The 25,677-nt window shown below is 34.2% G+C and overlaps 1 protein-coding gene across 2 annotated transcripts in view; it reads right to left on the minus strand.

Annotated features, from left to right (window-relative positions):
- Positions 1–7,374: 7,374 nt before the first annotated feature.
- Positions 7,375–25,677, minus strand: part of LOC149543057 (protein MEI2-like 2) — a 34,554-nt gene continuing 16,251 nt past the window's right edge. For both annotated transcript variants that reach the window (XM_089797983.1, XM_089797984.1), the window contains exons 5-14: positions 21,904–22,062; positions 15,258–15,374; positions 15,014–15,165; positions 11,740–11,831; positions 10,852–11,202; positions 9,793–10,480; positions 9,405–9,489; positions 9,186–9,254; positions 8,477–8,656; positions 7,375–8,369 (exon numbers count right to left, since the gene is read on the minus strand). In XM_089797983.1, coding sequence (XP_089654109.1) covers positions 8,205–8,369; positions 8,477–8,656; positions 9,186–9,254; positions 9,405–9,489; positions 9,793–10,480; positions 10,852–11,202; positions 11,740–11,831; positions 15,014–15,165; positions 15,258–15,374; positions 21,904–22,062 — 2,058 coding nt within the window. In that variant the 3' untranslated portion in view covers positions 7,375–8,204. The remainder of the gene's footprint in view (positions 8,370–8,476; positions 8,657–9,185; positions 9,255–9,404; positions 9,490–9,792; positions 10,481–10,851; positions 11,203–11,739; positions 11,832–15,013; positions 15,166–15,257; positions 15,375–21,903; positions 22,063–25,677) is intronic.

Genomic DNA, 25,677 nt, shown 5'->3' on the forward strand with positions numbered 1-25,677 from the left:
GATTTCTATTCTATAAGATAAACCTCTACCATTGGAGCATAAAGACTTCCAGAAGTAGGGAAATTCTAACTATTTTTCATGAATTTGATATAGAAATACAAGCTATAGTCAAAGCTTCTAATCTATGTATCACCACAATCGCTCCTAGTCAAAGCTTTGACTATGATTGCTTCTTAACCCGCTATGCTCTATTATTGAACACACAATAATAATGAGTTAAAGACAATAGGCACAAATTACAGTCAAAGTTTTTAATTTTCTCTATCACAATTGCTACCAGTCAAAGCTTTGAATCTAATTTCTTCCTTTATTCACTTTTCTCCCAAATTGGTACTACGCAATCAAAGTTATGCTTATATAAGTTTGGTAGAACTTTCTTGCATACAAAAAAAGATGATTTTTACAATGAGGGGGCACTTCTTTATATAGGAAAAGGGGATAAGAAAAAAGGGGAGGAAAAAGTGGGAGAAACTCAACCAACTTTGACCTGATCAAACTAGGTGAGAGAAATTATTGGATAACATGTCACAAAGAAATGCAATCAAATTACATGTAATTGCATGATTTCATGCAACTCATTCTCTCCTACTATAAACATAAAAACACTTGAAGAAAATTTTGATGTTGTTGACTCTGAAAGAATCAATCCTATAGATTATCAACAAAGGCATTGTACTTGATAATGCAATCTTGGATGATCACAAGATTGGGAGTTCCTATAATTTGTGTCACTAAATTCACATTGATAATCATGGTGTTGTTTCTTTTGATAGCCTCTGACGATCTTTGATGAATTGTCCATTGTCATTTGAAAACTTGATATGACCAAGCTTTTTCTCATTTGAGTTGTCCTAAATTCTTCTTTGTAGATTGGCACATTCTAGAGTCTTTGACACTTTGAAAACCTTCTCGATGGTGTCTAGATGTAAAATCGGAAAAACTTTCCATCAACACCTTTAAATCTCTTTTTTTGGTGCATTCCCACATGAACCAAGTTCTTGGACAACCATTAGGAAAATGGAAATCAAATGAATTACTGCTTCCTAAGAATCAAAGCATATCTTTTAAACAAGATGTCTCTATTATTTGAAGAACTTCTAACATATCTTGAAGAGTACATCGCAACATGAAGATGAAAGCATCTTCCAATGGGATTGGATCCATGAAAACTTTGGGATTTGAGTTACAATGACAAATCCATAAGGGGTGAGTGTTCAAAGTATGGATTAGATACTTATGGAACACATATGATGGTAAGAAGTGAATCAAGCATATGTATTTGGGTGAAAAGGTCCAAAATCATACTCCCAAGGGTGGATTGCATGTGGACAAAGATGATCTTTTGTGGGTATGGCCAAGAATGCAAGTTGGTATGCATATGATGCATGCCAATGACGAATTTCATATTTAAAAGTGTGACCTTTTACCAAATTTTGGTTCTCTAGATTTACATGTAATTATTACTTGAGGTAAACATGTAATTAGGTTTGGAAGATGGAATGACATGTAAGTGGATATGGAGGTAGTTACATGCAAATACAGATGGAGAATGAGATTGCATGTGAATGTGAATGGACCTATTTGCATATATTAGAAAATATATGCAATGTGCTTTGGCATGTGTTGGTGGAATATGAAATGGTGTGATGTAATTGCACAAAAAGGTGGGAAATGGAATGGTGAAGAATGCTCTTGGATTCTTGGATAAGAACCTTAGCTTTTCAAAAGGAGAAAACAAAACTACAAAAATAAAAATAAAAATAAACATACCTTTGTGTTTTTACTCAAGCATGACAAATACCAAGTTGCTTTCCTATACCAATTCGAAATTGGAATTTGGGGAAATTCCAAGCACTTGAAAATGAAAGTTTTCATTTTATTTAAAGAAGATTTGAAAAATACATGCATTATCTTTGGACAAATGTACAAGAATGAACCAAAATATGCAATGAAATAGCGAAGGATCAAAAAATTCACTTACTTGGTGAACAAAGAGCCAAATGTGGAAGATTAATAGGTTTGAAAGAATATTTCTCCTCCAAATTCGAACATTCAAGCAACTTCTTTGACCTTTTCAATGTTTGCAAATGATGGCTTTGTATATGCAAATGCCCAAAAATATGATCTCAAAACTTAAACATTTGTAGAAAATACCTTATTTTTGGATGTTTTTAGCAAAAATGTGGTCTCCAGATGCAATAACATAAAATATTTTTTGCAAGAGAATGCAAAAATGTGATTTCCAATAACAATAATATGCATCAGAAGCCCAAAATGCCTCCCATAGATGCAAAAAATGAACTGGAAATCTCACAATCTAAGTGTTTTTTGCCAAAACGTGATTTTCAAAGGCCAAGAAATGGATCGTATTTGTCAACAAGATGCAAAAATGTGGACAGAAAATGCATGAATATGCAAGGAAATGCAAAAACGCCCCTTATAAGATAGATTTCATGCCTTGGAATGAACAAATATGGGCATTACCATAAAAAATGTGCCCTTGGAGGCCAAGAACATGGACGTTTTTTTTCTCTTGGAGGTAAAATCAAGGTTTCAAGATACAAATACATGTAATGGAATGAAAAAACTACATTCTATAAGAGACTTTGAATTTTTTAAATGCAAGTCTTTTTGCTCTCTATGCAAATCACACTCTCCAAGTGCTTTTGCATGTTTTAAATAACATGTATATGGAGTCAAGGGGCAAATCACACTCTCTAGGCTCCATTACATGTTTTAAAAAAGCTTGTAAATGGGAAGGAGGAAATGCACTTTTGGGACCCCTTTACATGTTTTAAAAACAATGCATTTACATGTATTAGAGTCTTTTGATGCAAATCACACTCTTGGAGACCAATCACATGTTTTAAAAACTTGACTTTAACTTGGCTTAAGCATTTAAAAAGACCTTTCTAGTGCAAATCTCATTCTTGGGGGGCCTTTGAATGTAAACATGTAAATGGGTTGAAAGTTGTATTTGCACAACTTAAGTGATCAATTAAACACATATTTAATTGATTTTTAAGGAAATATCACTTAATTGGGTCAAAAATAACATTTGCACAATATAATAAATATATAATGTGCAAATACTAATAAAAAAGTAGTATTTAACTTAGATGTTTTGAAATAAAACATGAAGTAACTCAAAAATAAATTTAAAGTCACTTAAGTGAAAATTAAAAAGCAACTCAACTTAAAAATATAACATAAAGTGCTCCATAATTACTTAAATGATAAATTTAAGTGATAAAGTAATGTACAAACATAACACAAAGTGAATTTATGTTATAGTTTTCAAAAATTGAATGTCAAAACTAAAATATAACATAATATTTTTAATTATGCAATTGCATCTGGAGAGTCCACCTTTTGGGCACTTAAATGGTCATATTTTTCGACTGCCAAGTCTGATTAGGCTCTAAGATATATCAAAACGAAGAGAAAACTAAAAGCAATGATTTGAACAAAACCAAAAGACCAAAAACTAACAAACAAACACTTAATGAAAAAAAAGACATTGAAGGCTTCAAAAATCAAGGATGGGCTTTAAGAAAAAGAAAAAGAAAAAAGACTTAGTGAAAGCCTTCAATAAAAGAGTTCATTAAGTATATTGGGTCAATCGACTGATCAATCCTAACCAATTAAATAATTAACTAATCTCAAAGAAAAGTGAAACTATGTTGAAAAGTTTCATACTGTTAGCGACATTTTGTGGTGACAAAATGCAAGACAACACAACTATTCCATTATGTAACACATTTGATAAGGATAAAATTTTGCCACATTCACATAATTAATACTTAACACGCATGAGAAGGTCATTAGGAGCACAAATTTAGTGAACACATGTCACTTATGGAACTCTACAAGGGTTCTTTACTCACTATGGTTAGGAAACAAAGTTACTACATAATTTCTACAACCATGTGTGCATAACCTATATTATAATTATACACAAGGTAATTTTGTAGTGACATTGACACATAATGACCAATCATTTAATCACTTAGAGCCTTCCTAAATGAAGGGTTTTACTAACTCACACTAAAATTCACTATCACTAGTTACAATATCATAATATGCATGTATCTCACAAGGATGGTATTGAGACAAACACCTTGATACAAGACCTAAGGGTAGCATGATGCAATAGAATTTGAACAATATTTTATATTAGTTTACATAGCAAGGGGAAATATATTTCTCACAAGGTCATAACAACAATACAAACTTAGGCATTTACGTCATTGACCCAAGTAATTCTATTATGATCAATTTACACCAGTCATGAACATTTCTTTTCCTATATATAATTATTCATTTTACCAATTTATATGGAAGTATAGCAAAGTCAATAGAAAATATAAATCACTTTTTTATATCCTCTACCACGTCCAAAATACGAGAAACAAGAAGAAATGATAGTCATTCTACATTCATCCACAATTAGTAATCTTACGTGTACAGTGTATAGTGTCATATCAGTTGATTGATGAAGAGGATTTGAAAAAAGAGATAACTAGATGAACTAGTGAAGTTGTTGAGTGAAGAGGAGCAAGTATATTGGAATTACATTGGGCACTTGATCAGTTAGTTTTTGACAAGATAATCTATTGATTAATCATCGTATGAAGCGAAGAAGACAGTTGAGTTGATGCTTAGATGAGAAACACAAATAAAGCCTAGTGAACTATGGTTGGTCAATGAAGGCCAATGAAGCAGAAGATTAAGGAACTTAAGAGTTGGTCAAGTAAACAGTATTAGTCGACTGATAGTTATGACTAGGCAAGATGAAGAAGAAAATGTAGTAGCGATCGAGCGTACTGAAGACCAAGTGAGATAGAACAATAGAGATCAAGGTACATAGTGACAACCGAGCAAAAGAACACAATAATGATCGAGTGTCAGCAAAAGTATAGTTTCTGAAATAATCAAAGTTTAAGGTCAACATAGTTGAATTTTTGGATTAGTCAAAATGCATGGATGGTTAGGATTGATGAGTTGGCGGATTAAATGCACGAATTGAGTTTTTTATGCGATCAAAAGCAAGGATTTGAAGAGAAGTTTCTACAAGTATCAAGAAATGAATAGGACAAAATGATAGATAGATTCGTTGAATCTGACCTAACCTTAAGATCTACAATGATGTTTAAGCGACAAAATATCATAACTATCTATTTAAAGAGGCATAAGAGATGTTTTATAAGGTTGTTTCATTGTTGATAGGCAATTTTGAGGAGAACCTGTGAAGACTAGAGTAGCAGAGGAGAAGTAAAAATATTGGTGAAGTGTGATTGCTTGAAGGGTTGTCAAGCAAAGCAGAGAAGGAGATGATAATGAGGTCTGGTCAATGAACCAACAAATGAGCCGAATGGAGATCTAAATTTGCAAAATGAATAGTATCTTGATAGATCAAAAACCTGTTGTTACTTTTTAACCATTGTGGCAGTTAGAATCTTTTAATCAAGGTTGACCTAACAGTCATTTTGTTAATCCTTTAATCAAGAAGACATTCTAATGGAATGATCCAAAGTCCTTTAACCAGGCCCCTCCTAACAGACTCACACCTAACAGTGTGTTTTGTAACCTTTGACAAGGTTGGCTCTTAACTAAGCTCACTTCATAAGAGTGAAAAGTGGTAGCATGTTACTTGGTGGTTTTTCCCAAATTAAGTTTCCACATTAAATCATGGTATCATATATGTGTCAATATTATAGGTGTGATGCATGCTCTTTACTATTGGTCGGCCTATACTGAACAAAGAGTAAATTGATGAATGAATATATTAAGTTGTTGATGAGTTGTTATATAGATAGAGTGATTTTATGTGTTTGAATAAATTGTTTGAAGTTATTAAAAGATGAATTAGTACATCTGAAGCTGAGGCTAACTGATTCAACCCCCTCCCCCTCTTGGTTATTCTAAATATTCTAACATTGATTATGTATTGTGTTTTTGTTTTAGTGAGAATGATGCTTCATTGTGAGGATTTATTGACTCTAGTATGGTTGGTGATTTAGACAAATACAGGTCAACTCTTAGTTATGTGTTTGTTGTTTGCATAGGCAGTGATCAATTTAGTTTCCAAACTGGAAGAAATGAGTGCACTTACTACAATAAAGATTGAATATATCACTCTCATTGAAGGAGACAGAAATAATATGGTTGAATGATTGTTTGGTGAATTAGATTGCAAACATGGTTCAAATTTTTGTTGCAATAGCAACAGTATTATTCACTTGGTCAAGAATGTTGGTTTTTCCAATCATACAAAATGCATTGAGACGTGGTTTCATTTCATCCAAAGTATACTTGAAGAGGGCTAGTTGCAAGTCAAGGAGATTGATACTAAAGTAAATCCAGCTGATACATTCGAAGATTATTCCAAGAGAGAAATTTGAGTTTTGTCAGACTTTTTTCAGCATAATCAAGGTGTGACAATAAGGAAACAATGCAGGGTAAAGTCTCTAAATTGTTGAAGTAGTCATTAGACTTCTCCCATTAGACTTCAAATGGGAGATTGTTGAATACATGAAGTCTAATAGTCATTTAGTTTTTCCCTTCGATTAGCTCCTTGCTTTAGCATATTGTCCATTTAACTTCGATTGAGTCATTTAGTTTTTCCCTTCGATTAGCTCCTTGCTTTAGCATATTGTCTATTTAAGATGATGTTTTCTATTGTTGTAGGTATGGTCAATATTTGCTTCAGGAAATTACTTCTGAGGATTGGTATCACCTCCATATGTAAAAGGAGGACTTTTAAAGTACCATTTAATGTGTGTGCCAAATTTGGTAAAAACTGAAAATAAATTATTTGTGCTTGAAATATACAATTTATGGCGTGTCGCCTCTTAAGCTCAGATTCAGGTAGTTTAATTCAATCTCATTCGGAGAAAAGCTGTTTTGGCCAATCTCATTAGTCGCATCGAGTGCGCTCTATAGATTAGATGTTCATCAACCCCTCTTTAACTCGTCTTAGAATTTACTCCTCAAAAATACCTATATGGTAGTTTTGCTGCTTGCATGCATTTAAATTTTCCATGTCTCATTAGAATAAATTTTCAAACTTCCCTTCTACATTACAGTTCTGGTATCTCAAGATGCTAAACTTTACATCTGTAAAGTACCGATATTGAGAGCTCCAATTGTAAAAATCATGTTGCATGAGTTACAAATTTTCAAATGGCGGTATAAACAAGAATATAGAAATTCCCTTCTCAAATAATATTTCACACTACAATCCCGAATAAACTTGAGATGTCACACCTTGTCACATGCAAGTGAAAAAGGTTTCGTGTCAGCCAAAAAGTACAGAAGCTTACAGGTTATGTAATCTGATTCAACTAACATAAAAACAAATATAAATGCATATATTATAATTATCATGTACCATATTATTAATTTTCTTGGATTAACACTCGATGAAAGCACATCAACGTTTTGAAGAATGTCTTATGAACATTGAACAGATGAACAGGATTCCCATGCTCTGCACTTTGCAAGGGATAAATTTTCTGCCTTGAAAGGCCTCACTTAAATATGTAAATACATAAATTAATCCAAATCCCTCCCTTGAATGAGAGTAAATTGGAAACTTTTTCAACAAACTTGACTAAAAAATGGACAAACAAATCACCCATTTACACGTATTGGAGTGACTTGGATGACCATCTATTTACAAAATATCCATCACACCTGATTGAGGTGAAGTTTTTGTATCCATAGCAATCGATGAAATTTGGATGGTCTACTGCCTTCAGTCAAATAGATGAGATAAATACTAAATATCAAATTTGACCTCTATAACTAGCATGGCAATGGCAACATATTCCACCAAATAAGCAACTTGGACCTCTCACTTCTATACACTTTTTCAGGCTGGATTCGACAAAAGAATCAAACTTCTTTTCAAATCCTTCAGCTGCTATGATATACCACCAAAGCTTGCCCATACAATAATTACACAACTGACAAGACCAAAGACATAAATCAGGACCACAGAGGCTCACATCTGGAGCATCTTCTGCTACAAAATATGGCCACTGTGGTAGTAAACAAAAAATGGTTTGAATGTACAGCCTGCGGCATGTTTAACTTAAGAGGCGCTCTTCTTGTATACATTTGGATACGGAAGGATATCAAATGACAGATTTTGGCATTCCTGCCTTATTTTATATATAACTTAGTTGATGGTAAAGGTATCAATATTTTTCTTCCCCTGTACTGGAAGTAGTATCATCAACATGTGTGGGTGTCAATACATCATCACAGCTGTTCCCACTTCTTGTTGGACTAAAAGGGTGGCCTGCATTGGTAGAGCCCTCATTTGGATGAACTTTGAGGTTAGCAGTCAATGGAAATGGCTCCTGAACATGAACCATTCAAACAATCTTCAGATTTTTTGTTGAGGTTCATACTCAAAGAAATAGTTGGATGTCATGCAATTCAATTTCATGGGATGATCTAAGATTACCTGATCCCCAGCCTCTGGTCCCTCAGAGTGAAAAAGAATGGGTCGGCATCGCTTATCCTCATTCATCAGGCTGGAATTTTGAAAATGTGTTACAAGAGCAGCTTTTCCTTGTATCCGAGCATATGCTAGAGAAGCAACCTTTTCACTATTGAACTTCTCCCACTTCTTTCCGTTGAATGCCTGCAGACAATAAAATACTGCTGTTGAAAGCTCTTCCAGAATTGCATTAGCACTACTCTACATTGGATGGATGCATTCAGAGGAATTTAAGAATAAACTAACTAAAATTCAAACGAATAACATAGAGAGAAAAAAAGCTCATATTTGAACAAATCAACTGGGCTAAAATCAACTCTCAAAAGTTTAGCCTTATTTAAATTCCAATGACTAATCTAGAGGGAAAAAAAGCTGATCTTCGACCAAACCATCAAACTCTCAAAAGTTAGGCCCATTCAAAGTTGCAAGTGGCACATGCAATTAAATTCAAATTAATATTCCATTGATAGATAGTAAAGCTAAAAGATACAGAAACATAATGCGTAGCCTTGAATTGCTATGACAGTATGACCATTATGATATCCATGTCAGATGGAAGTAGATTTTTATTTAGGATTTAAAAGACTAAAGTGCACGTTTAAAAAAAATGTAAGAGAAAAGAATGAAGAAATATTGTTCTAAGTCGTCTAAAAATCAATAGGATAAAACAAACCTCATAGAAAGGAATGATATTAGCCGGAGAAATCATATTTATAAATGCATAACCAACATTGCATTTATTCTGCACACAGACAAAAAAAATGTTAGCTATGGAGTACAAATGTGTCACTATCAACATAAAAACCATGTTATCCTTAAGCCTTTGATTAAATGTTGGAAGAGAGAAAGTAAAGCAGTTTACACACTACTTCAATTGTTTATATACTTTTACCTTAAAATCGATAGGCAAGTAGAGAAAATCATATGTCCCACGATGGTTTTCATCAATAGCTGCCAAAAGCATCTTAGAAGTATACCTAGCAATCAAGAGTGAAATATGTCAGTTGAAAAGCACAGATAAATCTCTTTAGATAGATGGAATTTGAAAATTGCTCTGCTAGGGATTCTACTTCAAGTATACCATTCTAATCAGTAGCACCCATCAAATAAAAATAACAACAGAATCCAAGGTACCCCTATAAACAGTACAAATAAACCATGAAAGAATTTTGTAGAGCACAATATATTTTTTATTCTCAATTGAATACTAGTCCAGTAAATATTGCCCTGAGATAATAATCAAAGATGCTCAAAGAGTAGAGTTTTGAAACACAACTTACTTATTTGGGATGTTTTTTATCATTAGTGTTGTACGGTTATCTTCACGTCGCATAATTTTATCCAAGTCAAGTTGATATTGCTTCTTATTATCTATTTGACTTGTACTGTTATCAGCACGCCTAGTTCTTCCTCGGTCATTCAGCCCATCTCCAGCAGCATTCATTGGTCCTAGAAACCCACCTCTGAAAAACATGTGACCCATATGATGCTGGGGAGACATCATCCCCAAACTTGGGGACCCATTTTCTGCCATGGTGTTTGTAATTCCAATTCCAGCATTTGCAGCACTGTGCCCGCCCATACTTAACATAGGACTCCCATTTCCACCACTTATACCCATGCCTCCAAGGGATCTGGGATTCATAAAGGATGCATCAGGTGAATCTGTGAAATAACCAAGGTGTGAAGGATCCCCTGAGGGAGCAGAGCCAACATGATGATGGTGTGATGATACAACAGAATTTATATAGGACCCCTGCCTCCTGCTATAAGAATAACCTTGTTGCTGAGGAAGAGAACCTGTATTAAATGAGTGCCCTAGAGATGGCGTGGACCATGGTGAATTCTGTATCTGATGAGAATAAGGGGTTGGGCTACCCCATAAAAATTGTGTGCCTGACAAAGTACTGATTCCTCCAGAGCTTGAAGTTGGGTGACCAAATGATCCAGAGTTGGGAATGCCTATTCCTGCAGATGATTGCAAAGAATAATGGTTATATTATGTAGAAATTGTAAGCCTCCGTGATTTGCATAATACCACAAGATTTAGAAAAATATTATTTAAACATAAAACAAATGAATATGACAAATATATTAATTTAAACTTTAAATCTAGATAACTAAGTTATACAACTCCCTTCAGCCTTTTTATATTAACATTTAGGAAAGGAAATATGATTACTCATTACATGGTATCACTCTCTTATTCAATGAGGTCATGAAAGTGGATACAGAACTAATTTATGGTACGGGATACACCATATGGTCACAGTGTAAAGCAGAGTATCTTCTAGGCTCAGGATCACAAGAAATTATCACGGATCACAAGAAATTATCACCTTCATGAGGTCCAAAAGAAGTGGAGTTTGCCAGTACTGTTCCAGTTCCAGACGAATTATAATGAATGACCTGCATCATAGAACCATTTTTCTCTGGAAAAGAATGTGGATGGTGGAATTGGCTTCCATTCCCCAGATTGTTTACCGATGAGATTGGATCTATCTGATTAGATCTTCTCAGCTCATTGCCAATAGCTCCAACTTTGGCAGAAGGGGACACCAAGGGTGGCAAGATTGCAGCCAATCCTGGCAGGGGCTTGTTTATTGCAGAATTCATTCCAACACCTGGTGAATGACTTATGTTGTGGAAAGAGCCACTATCACTGGGACTGCTGAAATGTGCCCAGCTTCCTGTTTGTATGAAGTAACAATTGATAGTCACGACAGATTAGTAGTTTATATTTTGAAGAAAAACCAAATTAGTAGTTTATATTTTGAGGAAATAACTGAATCTAGCTCTTTGGTCATTTATATTATCAGCCATCTGAAAACTGATCATATCAAATATGCATACAGAAAAACACATGGGATAGGAAATATGCTAGACAATGATTAAATAATAAAATTCAAACAAGCTATGAGAAACAGATCCGAGAAAAAGATCCAACTGGACATGGATTCTTCTAATTTCTTAAAACGAGCATTTACAAACAATAATGTTTTCAATCTAGTCTTGTTGCCTTGAAAACTACATCTTGAGATCCCTGGTCTCACATCAAGCAACTTTGCATTAGAGAATTTCTTAAATCTCTACACATTAATGATTAGGCTAAAGAATATCATGAACATTTGTTTCCACTTATGTACTCACTAATGAAATGAATACAGAAAGAAGAGAATTGTTTCCAATATTTTCCTAGTTAAAAACCCATCTAAATAGAAACTAACCTGGAGGTGAACTGGTCAATGGAGAACCAATTTGCTGCCGGAAATTTCGAGTTTCATCTTGTTCCAGTTCTTGGCTTAGTTGTTGCATCAAGCTGGAAAATTCACAGATTCACAAGCATTCTTAAACACATGAAGCATGGACCAAGGATAAAGCAAAATCAAAGAGCATTACCACCATGGTTTTCCATACAATACATACAAATAAAAGCATTGAACTGATGCAAGTAAATGCTAACATCTCATCAAAAGATTACATAAATTATAATATGATTTTCTCCAGTCTGGCTAATATAGAGCGATAGCCCACAGAAATTAAGACGAGCTAAAGAACATAAGTTCCATTCCAGAATCCACTCTACCGAATTGAGCTCTCCCTAGAACACACACTTATGAAATGTAATTCACAGATTTTATAGGCACTTCAAACACATGAAGCATGCAACAAGGGCAACAAAAAATCAAAGTACAATACTACCATTTTTTTACTCTTTATTCTTTCTGTAAAACATTTATGTGTGACTGTAAAATCTGTGAGGTGTGTGTACCTGTAAAATGTGTGTTTTAACATTCAATAGGAAGATACACTTTCTTTAGATAAAAGTTAAAAGTGAACTGATATTAATAAAAGCCAATGTTCAATAGGAAGATATACTTCTTGACATGCCAACCAAATAGAATAATAACTTACAGAAACAAACAGGACACGTGCTAAATAATGGGAAAGTTGTCCCACAACTCATCCTGCCCAAGTAAACTCCCCATGGATCACTCACTTTTCCATGATATGATATGTTACACTATACAGCATCTAACAATTCATTCGACCTTGCCTTATCAAAATTTTACATGCCAAAAGGCATGCCAGTGAATAATGCTAATCTGTGCAGCTTCTAATGTTGATAATAAAATGTCAAAATATCTACATAGATCTTGTCACTTCTTTGTTTCAAAATGAAACAAGCGATTCTTGAACTTTTGTGGCCATTGTTAAGGACTCAACTTAAACCCATAACAACAATTAAATTCATAACGTAGGACAGAGAAAATTAATTTGGATAAGATTTGCAAAGCATCCAATTCATTGTATTGGCATCAATGTAGAGAAAGCCCATAGCTTAGCTTTAGATGAACTTATTTCAAATTCTTAATTGATTTTAGCAGTGAGTTCTGCCTCCAAATTAATGAAAGGATGCGAATGAGATAATGGCTGGAATGTTTTTAAGGGAAAATGTGAAATTCATTTATTGTCTTAATCAGAAAATTTCAATAAACATGATAGGTATATATCAGATTACTGATATAGATACCATTAGTTCGTCTAAGAGGAATAATAGACTACATGTGTAACTTTTCTTATCATGGTTAAAAACATTAAGTTCTTATAAATTTATCCTTTTTTCAAAGTTATTATGTAGAGAACATTTTGTTAGTATTGTTTCCATTTATGTTTTCACAAATTATTACTATAAGTCACAAGGTCTGCTATGAGAGACATTGATATAAAAATTACAGACCAACTGTGAAAGAGCTCTTTTCAAACTCTCAAGTTCTCAACTACAGTCATCCTCAATCTAACAAATGAACGGAAAACTATAAAATAAATTATGGCCAAACTGCTAAGGCCAAATAAAACAGGTGGGTTTAGTTTTGATTGAAATAAGAAGTATTAGGCATATTGATTTAATTTATGGCCAGCTATGCATTGAAGTGTGGGAGTCGATACATCTGATCCTCAAGAAATACTTCTCAAAATAGAAATCATCAGACTGAATTGATACTTTTGTTTCCTTCTATATATACAGGTGTATTACACATTCCAATATCAAAAGCAAAATTTGCTGATACCTGAGTTTTCTGTTCACAGGCAAATCTTCAAAATGACTTCTACCCTCTAGGGACGAAATAACATGGGGAAATTACATAATAACCATTCTGGAAACAAAACCAGCATGGAAATTGTATATATTCATACCCAAAGTAGGCTACAAATATATGCAGAATCAAAATGTTTGCAAGTCACAGCAATCATGATAGGATAAGACCCTATTGCAAAAGGTTAATGCAATTCCAATAATTTCATATAAACTGCATAGTGCATCACTGAGGTTGATAGTCATATTTGTATAATAAGTTTGAGAAGAGAAATTCTAGTTCAAATTGAGAATGATAATGGAAGAAGAAAGACTTGCCAATTACTCTTAAGTAATAATAAAATAAGTAAAACATAAACAAATTTAGCTCTTTCATACTTTGAGACGAGCACAAGATCCGTCAAATAAACGTGTTACATGGTCTGTATTATCAACAGTATACTTCAAAGTGGTATTTTAACCAATATTTCTCCCAAAGAAAGTGCAAAAGCATGCACTCCATGGTCAGCATGCTAAGTTAAATGTTCTCTATTAAATTTCTATAGATCTGACTATGGCCTTCAAAATTTCTGTTGGTCATCTTCAACTTAAAATTTTGAGAAAAAATGAGAGATTTATGCAAGGGCGGTGCAAATTAAGAAAAAAATGTATAAAAACCCCAAACATTCTACATATTAAAAAAAAAAGGTCAATCAAGATAAATAGTAGCATTGAATATTTAAGTAGTCCTTTAGCTGAACTAATTAGAATGCTCAACTAATATTAACAGACTGTTCAGTATCATCAAGTAGCCATGCTGTAACAGTGAGGCAGGAGAGATCGCCATGACGTTTCAAACCTTGCTGGGATTACTCCTGGGTTGATTATGTGGGTAGGTGCTAAGCAAGCCACTGCCAGAAAAAACTGGGTGTAATTTCCAAAGGTGTCATAATGAATATGATGACCCCTAGCCATGGCTTCTTAGCCAAAAGATTTCCTATAATTCAGAGTACTACTGTAATAGACTCTGTATTTTCTGAGGAAAAAGAAATCTGAATAACATGAAGGATCCCTTAGCTGATACCAATGAGCTCGGCTTACAAGATATGTCTATACTTGGTGGGTTTCACCCAATAGTTTGTACATTATCAAAATAAAATATTCATGATCTTGAAAAGTGAAACCTATAAAATATACCTCCAGTTCTTTACCAGAATCCATTTATTAAATTAATGCTTTGACGTAACACAAATATGAATTCCTAAGTTAGCAAGAAAAAACGCTGCCGCAGTGCTCGGCCTAAATTTTTACTACTGGCCAGTCCAATACAGCTTGCCTTATTTGTTGTACATCCTCAACTACATTTATCAAACAGCTATTCACAAAACAGAAAAAATGCAGGGTTCCAATTCTTAGCTTTATACCTCCGTCTTGCTCCTCCGGGACGACTAGGTTCAAGCTTAATGCGCTTCCCAGCAATATCACTCCTGTTTAAATTCCTAAGCGCTGCCTCAGCTGCCCTTACATCATAGAACTCAATAAATTTGTGGTGTCGCTTGTGGGGGGTCTCCCTTATCTGTTTTTTACATGACGATTAGCAATGATACTATTTCCATGATGAGGATCTCAAACGTACACTTGAAATCATTTTCAAAATCAGTAGTTCACCTCTTTGACTTCTCCATAAGCACCAAATATTTGACGGAGCTCATCATTTGAAACTGATGCATCCAGGTTAAATACAACTAGAGTTCCTTGATTCACATCCTTATCTGAGGGATTGTCCTGGTAATACATCAGGAAATGAATATTTAAAAAAATAATATCATAGCACATATGGTGTATTAATCTCATAATTGCTAGAAAGTAGAAAGTTTGAACAAAAGCCTTAGCAGACAATTAGCAGAACCATCCTATGGAATTGAGATTGCTACACCCCACCAGTAGAAAGTAGGTGAGCAACAGCTAATTACCATATATTCATATTTTGTATTACCTAAGTTCTTTATTCACTGACTGCTCTAACATTTACTAGTCATGTTTGCTGCGTTCATAAGTAAAATGTTATCTACAGATGTCAAGTAGCATAAAAATCTGCCTATGTGCACTCTTCACTTAATTGAAATTTTGCAACATTGGGGTTTGATCTCTTTGTCATTTGTATCATAATGACATTTTTTAAAATTATTAGTGCTTAACGAAAATAACTGCATCTTGTACAGGAGCTCAACAAACATCATATTGCTCTGTATAGAAATAAAGGTCAAGAACCAGGAGTCTTCCTTGCGGACCTTGGAATCAAGCATGTCTGGTGTATAGGGATATTTATCTTTGCAATAATTAAGTTAAAAAAAATCATTGAAAAGGATAAATAGAATATCAAGAGAAATGAACTGCATTAAAAGAATTTTTGACCAATTACATACTCAAAACTGGTATATAATTTCATATCTCCATCAATATTCCAAGAAAAGTACAGTTAAGCTAATAAGCTTAAAAGCCACTATTTTTACTTTTATAAGATGTCTTATTTGCAAACCCAGGAAAATTAATCAGATTTCTAATTTCTATGCTCAAAGCCAGTTACCATTTGCAACCTAATGTCATTGCAAAACAAAAATGAAAATGGACTTTATACAATGTTGCCTCCATCTGTAAGGAAAGGTGCCATGTTTGTAGCAGAAGAGAGGCTCACCAACTCTACACAAATAAGCCTTCTTACTCAAAATTTTAATACCCTAGAAGTGGCAAATCAGATTTAGAAAAAATAGTAAATAGTTTAGGTATTGCATTGGATCATTTGTAATCATGATTATAAATCTTAAAATGACTTCTCAAAAGTTGTCCAAGATGACAGTTAACTTTTATGTGGTCACAACATGATGCCCATAGTCAAATGAGCTAATAAGGCTCATAATAACTGCATGAAAGGTTATTTGTGAATGCCCTTGAAAACAAAGGCAAGGTAGCTTTGCTCCGCAAAGTACTGGAATAATCTCACTAATCATTTAGCCATTTAAATAACCACTCTTACAGGCTTGTGTGACTATTATAGATGTTGTGTGTCCATAGTGAGACAAAGGCAGATCATTCAAATTCCTATGACTACACATAGAGTTCAGAGTTCAGCATAAGTAATAGGGAGTTTGGGACAATTCCAGTTTTCTGCTGTCTGCTCCTAATGATTAAGATTAGGTTCTACTAGTCTATTTTTTATGCTTTGACAATTAAATTTACAACTAATTTAATCGCAATGCTCAAAACAAAATTCTACAACATCATTAGTAAATCTAGCAACTAGGGATAAGCTTTATTACTTGATATGAATGCCAAAGAAAATCTATCCTCGCATATATAAAATAATGTTTCTCCTTGTTATCATGGAGCCCCCGTAGTTTCTCTACCAAGAAACAAGTGAAGCAAGACCCTCCCATGGTCCAAGTAAGAAAATCCTCAACTTAAAGGCAGCTGACAAAAAGAGCGCTCACTAATCTCCAGACAGAATGCGCTAAACAGCAAAGAAAATAATTCAGAAATGCCTACAACTGCTCAAAACACACCCATTTATTAGAGTTTTTGTGGATTTATAGCGCAGGGGATGCAGATCATGAAGACCAAACACTGAAATATTTGTATATGTCCATTGTGTTTTCTGCATTTTCAAAAGTGCATTTTTGTACGGAGGATACCATGTCTGCCAAAAAGGATGCAAAATCCGATAGATGAAGAAATAGTCAACAATTTCTCTAGATGCTCAGCTAGAAGATTCTACCCAAAGGAAGAGAGATCAAGCTAAAGATGGAGAAAGATCACTTTCACCAAAAGCCCTAGGAGCCAAAAGGATGATGAATGATCAAATGGTAATTTGTGAATTCAATCTAGGACATTGGGATGCAAATAATTAGTATTCTCAGATGAAGGGGGTTTGGATCATATATAGGCCACAAGGGAACAAGCTAGCTATTTATGACTGTTTAAAAGGCCAAAAGATCATTTTATGACATAATCTGGCAAGGTCACAAGTTTTCAGAGAAGTAGCAGCCTAAGCCATGAAAATGCTCCTAGTCACTTGGAAGGTCAGAAATTGAGCAAAGCCAAGATTAGGATAGTCTACAACAAAGTGGGGTGTACAGCACTAATCAGTTTACAAGGCCAACTAGGTGCTAGTGAGAGTAGCAATATAATCATCAAGAGGTGTTTCAGTATTGCACCTACAAGCTAACCCTTTCTGAAGGACTGGATTGTTCAAAAAGGGAATTTTTTCAGCTACCAACTTGATCTTGACTAGCATGAGGAGATAATCAAACAAAACAAATAAATGAAATCACAAGAAAACCAACATCGTTTTAGTGTCACTCTAAAATTTTAAATGCTGGTTACATTTTCTCTGCTCTAATTTTATCAATGGGATACTTTGAATTAATATAAAATATCATTACAGACTTAGTATAAAATGTTACAGAAATTATTGTAGAAGCCAAAAAAGTTCTCGTCTATGAACTGGATACCCTGATAAAAAGAAATCCATGATTCGTTCAATTAATCTGTGTAATGATCCCATCTTTTAGCTCTCACGTTCTCCAAAGTCTAAGTGGAGGATAAGAAGAAATTAAATTAATTTCTTATAAAGTCATTCAATTAAAAATTATAGGTGACTTTGTATTTAATTAATTTAATTATTTACAAGGGAGTAGCTTCTAGAGCATGTATTAATTATTGGAAGGATGAAAGCCTCTCGTGATTTAATTAATTATTGCCAAGGAGGAATTTCTGGGGTATGCATTAATTATTGGAAGGAGAAGCTTCTAGCTCTTGCAATTAATTAATGTTTAGTTCCTTCCAAAAGGATGAAGAAAAGGATAAAAAGGACTGAAAGTTTCATTGCTGATCATCGGATGATTATGACTTGCATTTGATAAGAGCTTAGATGTGTGAATCACACTCTTTTCTTTTGGCAATAGAGGACATTCATTCTCTGTTGTAACATTCTAGAGGTCATTCCCTTAGGGTTTGGCCTTTGGAATACATCTCTTTGTAATTGACTGCAGCATTCTCAGCATTAATATAATTTTCAGCCTTGGTTCAGCTTTTGGGCATTCCTGAGTGTCCATTACAGTGGTATCAGAGCTATAAATCCTGCCATCCTATGGAGGTCTTATAGATAGCCAGATAGAGGGAAAAGTGTTTGACAAAATGTATATCAGTCCAAATCAAAAAAATGTAATATTCAGATTATTGGATACATTAGAGGAGGGGCAGCGGATGCAACAAGAGCAAAATAGGCGAATGGATATGATGCAACAGGAGCAGAATAGGTGAATGGATATGATGTTGCAACTTATGGCTAGAAAGATGGGCATCAACATTGACGATTTGTATGTTGCTCCAGAGCAGAAGGTAGTTGATTTCTCAGGTGGGATCGAGACACATATAGAGCCACCTAGCTATGATGCTGGTGATATGGAGTCCATCGATGTGGGATTAGAAGAATGCAAGGATACTATCATATCAGCAGCCACTTCTATGTCAGTTGAACCATCCAACGAGGAGTTTGGCAATATGCATGCAATTGTAGATGTGTGCTCTGATGATAGTACACTTGTTATTGGTAATGAGGTGAGCAATATAGTGATAGAGTCATACTATACTATTGATCAACAAAGTGTTAATGTTCACTCTTGGGATAGTACTATGTTCAACATGGATTCAACATTGTCTTATGACAATCTAATGTTTGAGGCTGATGTTGATCATTCACCTGAGTGGAGTTGGGCTTTGCTTTCACCATCTACAAAGATTCAGTTTTGTGTTGCAGCAATTGGGAAGAAGAGGTTTCATAGATCTTCTATGGAGCTGCCTTCTGGTGACATTCAAACTTATACTTCATCAGCACAAGTTTTGGGAGCTAACTTGCAAGACATACGGTTGGTCTTAATGATGTTCATTTGCAGTTTGTTTAATGTCCATATGGATATCACACATTACTTCAATTGGGATCCAGGTGGAGGTTGGAGTTCATTATGTTACTTAATTGCTTGAGGACAAGCAATTTCAAAGAGGGCGGATTTGTAACGATCCCATCTTTTAGCTCTCACGTTTTCCAAAGTCTAAGTGGAGGATAAGAAGAAATTAAATTAATTTCTTATAAAGTCATTCAATTAAAAATTATAGGTGACTTTGTATTTAATTAATTTAATTATTTACAAGAGAGTAGCTTCTAGAGCATGTATTAATTATTGGAAGGATGAAAGCCTCTCGTGATTTAATTAGTTATTGCCAGGGAGGAATTTCTGGGCTATGCATTAATTATTGGAAGAAGAAGCTTCTAGCTCTTGCAATTAATTAATGTTTAGTTTCTTCCAGAAGGGTGAAGAAAAGGATAAATAGGGCTAAAAGTTTCATTGCTGTTCATCGGATGGTTATGACTTGCATTTGATAAGAGCTTAGATGTGTGAATCACACTCCTTTCTTTTTGCAATAGAGGACGTTCATTCTCTGTTGTAACATTCTAAACGTCATTCCCTTAGAGTTTGGCCTTTGGAATACATCTCTTTGTAATTGATTGCAGCATTCTCAGCATTAATATGATTTTCAGCCTTGGTTCAGCTTTTGGGCATTCCTGGGTGTCCATTACAATCTGAGCTTAAACAAATATGTGGAACCAAACAATAAGCACAAAAGTGCTAAAAATTTGAAATTAATCTTAGTACAAAATTAAAGCCCTGCAGCATTGCATTCTCTGACAGCTAAGCAATTGGAAGGGTCTCCCAATTACAGATGCTGCATTGGCATCAGAAACTTTTCTGCACCATCACCCTACCCTTCTTGGGCTTCAGAAATGCTTTTTGATAGTGCAGAAGCATTTTCTTTCCTGACAGAAGAATATGTGTTAAGTAATGATATTTAATAGGGCCCTGACCTTGATAGACAATCTATTTTTGGGAAAGCTTCTAAACTCTACTCTAGGATGTCCCTTTTACAACCAGCACATAAAAAGTGCTAAGACAAAAAACATGTTATTGTTTTAAATGTTAATTATGCAACTAGCTACCTAGGACTTTGATGAATAAATGAGATATCAAGACCGTATGACCCTTTGATTGCCAATGGAAATATGGGTGAATGAATCAATAATACATTTGTAAAAAAACCAGTTCATGATAAGAAGAATGTAGTTGCACAAGCCTCATAACATGAGAACAAGAGTCATTAGTCCACAGTCCATTGCTGGGAAAAGACTTTCCAAATTCTGTAAAAACAGATATACTATTTTTCTTGTTCATGATAGTTTTGACACATGCTTCTATTAAATGGTTTTTCATTCACTCACAGTATGTTTCAGGCATTTTTGTCCTATGTTCCTTCTCATTAATTCTGTAGTCAAATTCCATTCCTACTTTTGATTTGTCAATTCAATCCCAATTCCAAGTAATGCTGCTATGGTGTAAATTTTATTGATTAATCTTTAATATTTAGGATTTGACAATTAACATTTCATTGTCAACTATAAGCTCTATATTAAATTTTGTGCCCTTTATGCAAAAGATATTTTGCTGGAGTCTCATTGAATGAGTCACAACTTGGTCAAGAGGCCAATTTTGTTATTGATAGCCCCAATGAGGCATAGCTGTACTTAATACTGTACTTTTTAAAATCTATATGATACTCTGTGTCTGTGTGTGTGTGTGTGTGTGTGTGTGTGTGTGTGTGTGTGTGTGTGTGTGTGCATGTGCATGCGCGTGTGTGTGTGAGCGTGCGTGCATGTGTGTGTGCGTGTGTGTGCGCGCGCGCGCGTGTGTGTGTGTGTGTGTGTGTGAGAGAGAGAGAGAGAGAGAGATTTATACTTTTGTTGGCTTAGAGTCTTTTGTCATAATGAAAACAATAAAAAAAATTATTTCTGCAACACTTGAATCAATGATTATATATTTACATGCATACATACGTTTACATATATGTGAGTGTCTGTGTCTATGTGTGTGAGTACGTGTAAACTTTAATTTTGGTAGCACGTTGAGAAAAACTGTCATCCCCATCCCAGAAATGCCATGGCACATGGTCCATACAAGGAAATTTGTGTGTGTGTGGACACAGGTGTATGTCATTTATTATTTTGTTTAGACCCAATTCTTATAATGTTTCTTATATTTAACTCTGCATTGGCTTTTTACAACAAAATTTGATACTTCATTTGTATTTTTTGTGCAACAGAGTTGGGCATAATCTATTATGAAATACTTCTTATAAAGAAATTTGGTAGATTAATTTATGTATAGATTTTCAATTAAAATTGATATTATCATTATCACAAGTATACCTTCGGGATGGAGAAATGAATATCAAGTTTCCTTCTTCTCAGTGGCTTGCTTTGAAGCGCACGCATTGCACTTCGAGCAGCACGAATATCATAGTACGATATCATTACAAAACCACGATGTTTGCATGCTGTGTACAAGGTTCTGATAGCACCATATTGCTGTTCAAACAAAGAAACTAGTCAGAGCTGGCATTGCTTTCTTTCAAAACAGAACTGTAAAGGAAAAGGAGGAAAGCATTAGAGAACAAAAAAATCAATATGAAAACAAAATAAATGAAGAAATAGTTCTAAATCCTAAAACAAGATTCCTTAAAGAAGATGCAATAAAAAGTAATTTCAAACTTATGGAACCTAAAGTATTTTACCAGGATATGTTAAAACTTATCCAAAGACAGAACAAACAGGATTAAAATGAATAGAAAACAAAGTTCCAAACGAGTGAAATTTCTTTCCAGAACTCAATGATGTTTATATGTTTTCTCCAACTCAATTGCCTCCCTGTAATAGAAATTGAATAGATAGAATGGACTGCAATATATTCCATAAAAAGTTGTAAAATATTCTTGCTTCATTTCTTCTGTATTACACAACAAATTTGGCCATTTATAATTGAAAACTTTAATGCAAGCCAAGCATCTGAGAATCTACAAGAATTAGCCCTAACTTATCTAGTGAAATGTGCAAAAGATATAATCAACTAGCTCTATGCATGCCTTAGTACTCCAATATAATCTCAAAATTTGCATAATCTGTAAATAATGTGTCACCATGTGCGAAAAAACATGTCATGCATACGTCTGCAACAGATTGCAGAAAAGCCTTAACAGGATATTGGTTGTGAGATTTATTGAGCATGGATTAACAACAAACCAATGGACTACAAGTTCAATAGACAACAACCATTTAGAATCAACAACTGGCCATTAATGCACTGGATGATTGGATGGATATGCATCATCAAATGAAAAGTGTAAGACAGTTAAATACAAGAATTGGTTAATTGAAGCTATAATTCAAAGAAAAAGCTTGCAAAGAAAATGGATTTACTTTCAGGATGAATAACAAATATATCTTTGATTGTGGAAGAAAGGGAATTCAGCAATGGATTGTTGTTGCTTCTCGAATACTAACACATTTTTTTGTACCTGCTGAATTCCCTTCTTGGGTTGGCCATTTGGGTTTTCGACCACAAATACTAATGTTCCAAATGTTTCGATTTCCAAAATTATTCCCAGGAGTCCTATAAAATAGTTATTTTGCCTGCAGAGAATTTTTATCTAACTAAACTAATTTTCATCATTGTGTCTAGGCATTTGATGCATGTAATTTCTGTATGGCAGAAAATATCAAACCAAACTTCATATTTTCCTCCTAAAGGCTTCAGGGCATTTCCTTTTATCTCCTTGTTATTAATTAATATCTCCTTGTTATTAATTAATAAGGTAAACTTTCTTCCCAAAATTGTCAGCGGCAGTTAATTATTTTCTCAATGTTAATTGAAATTTTGGAACAGCACAAATAATAATTTTCAATTTTAACTTGCTCAACCATGTCAGGGAGACTATCAGCTATACATTAGTAAGTTGTCTCTGTTTTAGTTTACCGAGGTGAAATTTTTTGGTTGTATAGTACATTGTTATAATGTTGTAAAATTGTCTCCAAAAAAATGAATGAATCCTGTATTCCCCAGTGATACTTCAAAGTGCAGATGACTTAATTCAGAATAGCAGATATTAACTTCTCAATCAAAAACATAACAGCACCTACAGGTATATTTTTTTTATCATAAAAAATGGCCCTGCCAGCTTCAATGGTTTGTTAAATTATTTGCAACAGTCCACTCTATAAAGTCAACAAATAAGTCAGTTGTATAAATTTAAAATGCTGTCTAATTAATTTCCATCATATGGGGGCTGGGGCACAATAAGCGAGGTTATTAAGGACAAGAGAGACTACTAAATCCCACCTTGTGCCACCAACTTTGCAGGCTTACCAAGTGGATCTCTTCGCAATTTTATTATGCTGCCGCCATCGGCATTTGGTTGGAACCTCAGAAGTATTCATTTGGATTAAACTAGGTCATTTACTAAGGCTATTTTGATAGACTTATTCAAGGACTCAGAAATGCCAATTAATCATTTATTACAAAACAATGTTTCTCACTTCGGCTTGTTAAGAACGATTCAATGAAGCGAAATAATTTTATTAAGATATGTATTGTATCATGTCATATTCAAGAAATCGTAATGCCATCTGGTTTATGTGCAGATTACAATATCCATGCTAAAACTACTCAAGAACCAATGGGGTGCTTTCCTCCATGGTATTAAACAAGTGAACCCAAAGGATGAAGACTCAAACACCAGTGACATTTCAAATCTGGATCACGTGGTGCACCAAAGGTGTACAAGAAATGAACTAATCCTAAAAATATGGTTTTCAATAATTGGCACACAATAAATGAAAATATGGGCAAACCAGGTTGATTCAACTGACTTGGCACAGTGAGGCAAGATATAGTGTAGAAACCAGGTTGATTGAACTGGCTTGGCACAGTAAGGCAAGATTAAACAGTGTTGATTTATTTGAAAAGGTATATGTATTTTATTTTAGAAGTGAATATAATTTTAAAAGTGAAAAGAGCATACAAATATTTACAATGGAAGTGTGAACAAAGTAGCATTGCAAATTGTGATGGAGGAATGCATGGTGTCGACATATGACAACCTTGCATACAAAATAAAAAAGAGAAATCTCAGTACATGTATGAATCCCTTGCTCCCTGATCAGAGTCAAACTTAGCCAAATTCCAAAAACTCCATAATTCATGAAATGTGCCTGTACAGGCATGGTCATCAAACGGCAGGCCCTGCCTTCTTGAAAAATTGTTCTGATTCCCAGTGTTGGAAAAATTATGGAAAGAAGGAAAAAAGCGTATTCGTTCGTTCATTCATTGTGTGAGAAAACAAGGATGGGGAAAATTTAAGAATAAAATGCCACTCTGATAAAGTGGCCATGTTCATAGGTTAAGAACTTAAAGTTAGAACAGCGCTTCATAGTGTCTTGGGTGAAGAAAAAATAAGCTTTTTGGTAGCCCATAGGATTAGAAACAAACTAGAAGTATTTGTAAGTTCTAATCCTCAAACTAGCTTAAAATCATTCTAACCAGCATAACTGTTAAGATATTAACTCTTATTTTGTTTTTTGTTTTTTGTAAAACATTGAGCTTCAATTTCTACCTCCTCTTGTCTTGCAAAGTTTTGTTGAGGTCAGTACTGTTAAGTTTGTAGTTACAGTCAGATTGATTAGATCATGAGATCCATTATTGATGGTAAATCATCATTAGATAAATATATATATATATATATATATATATACACACTAACTAATGATGATTAACTATAGATGAGACATGTCTTCTCTCATATTTATGAGTCCTCAAATCTGCATTTGGAAGATATCAATTAAATTGGTAAACTGTAATATTAGTACATTTGCAGAAAACGATCTATAAATATTAACATGGTATCAGAGCCAAACTATAAATGTAAGAGAAGAATTTGTGTCAAATAAGAAGCACACAAAATTATTGAATGAAGAATAATAAATTGATAGTAAGCAGCATGGAACATTTAATAAAGACTCAGCGATTGCAGTGGAAACAATTATCCACACAAGTCCACCGGCAGAGAAGAGTATTCATGCATAGGTTAAAAATTAAACAGAGTCAAAGCCTGTGGAAGTCATAAAGGGCAGCGAGCGACACACCCAATA

Source organism: Cupressus sempervirens, chromosome 8 (assembly GCF_028749045.1).
Source record: "Cupressus sempervirens isolate cs-2001-9-10 chromosome 8, ASM2874904v1, whole genome shotgun sequence".
In the NCBI taxonomy this organism is placed as follows: Eukaryota; Viridiplantae; Streptophyta; class Pinopsida; order Cupressales; family Cupressaceae; genus Cupressus; species Cupressus sempervirens.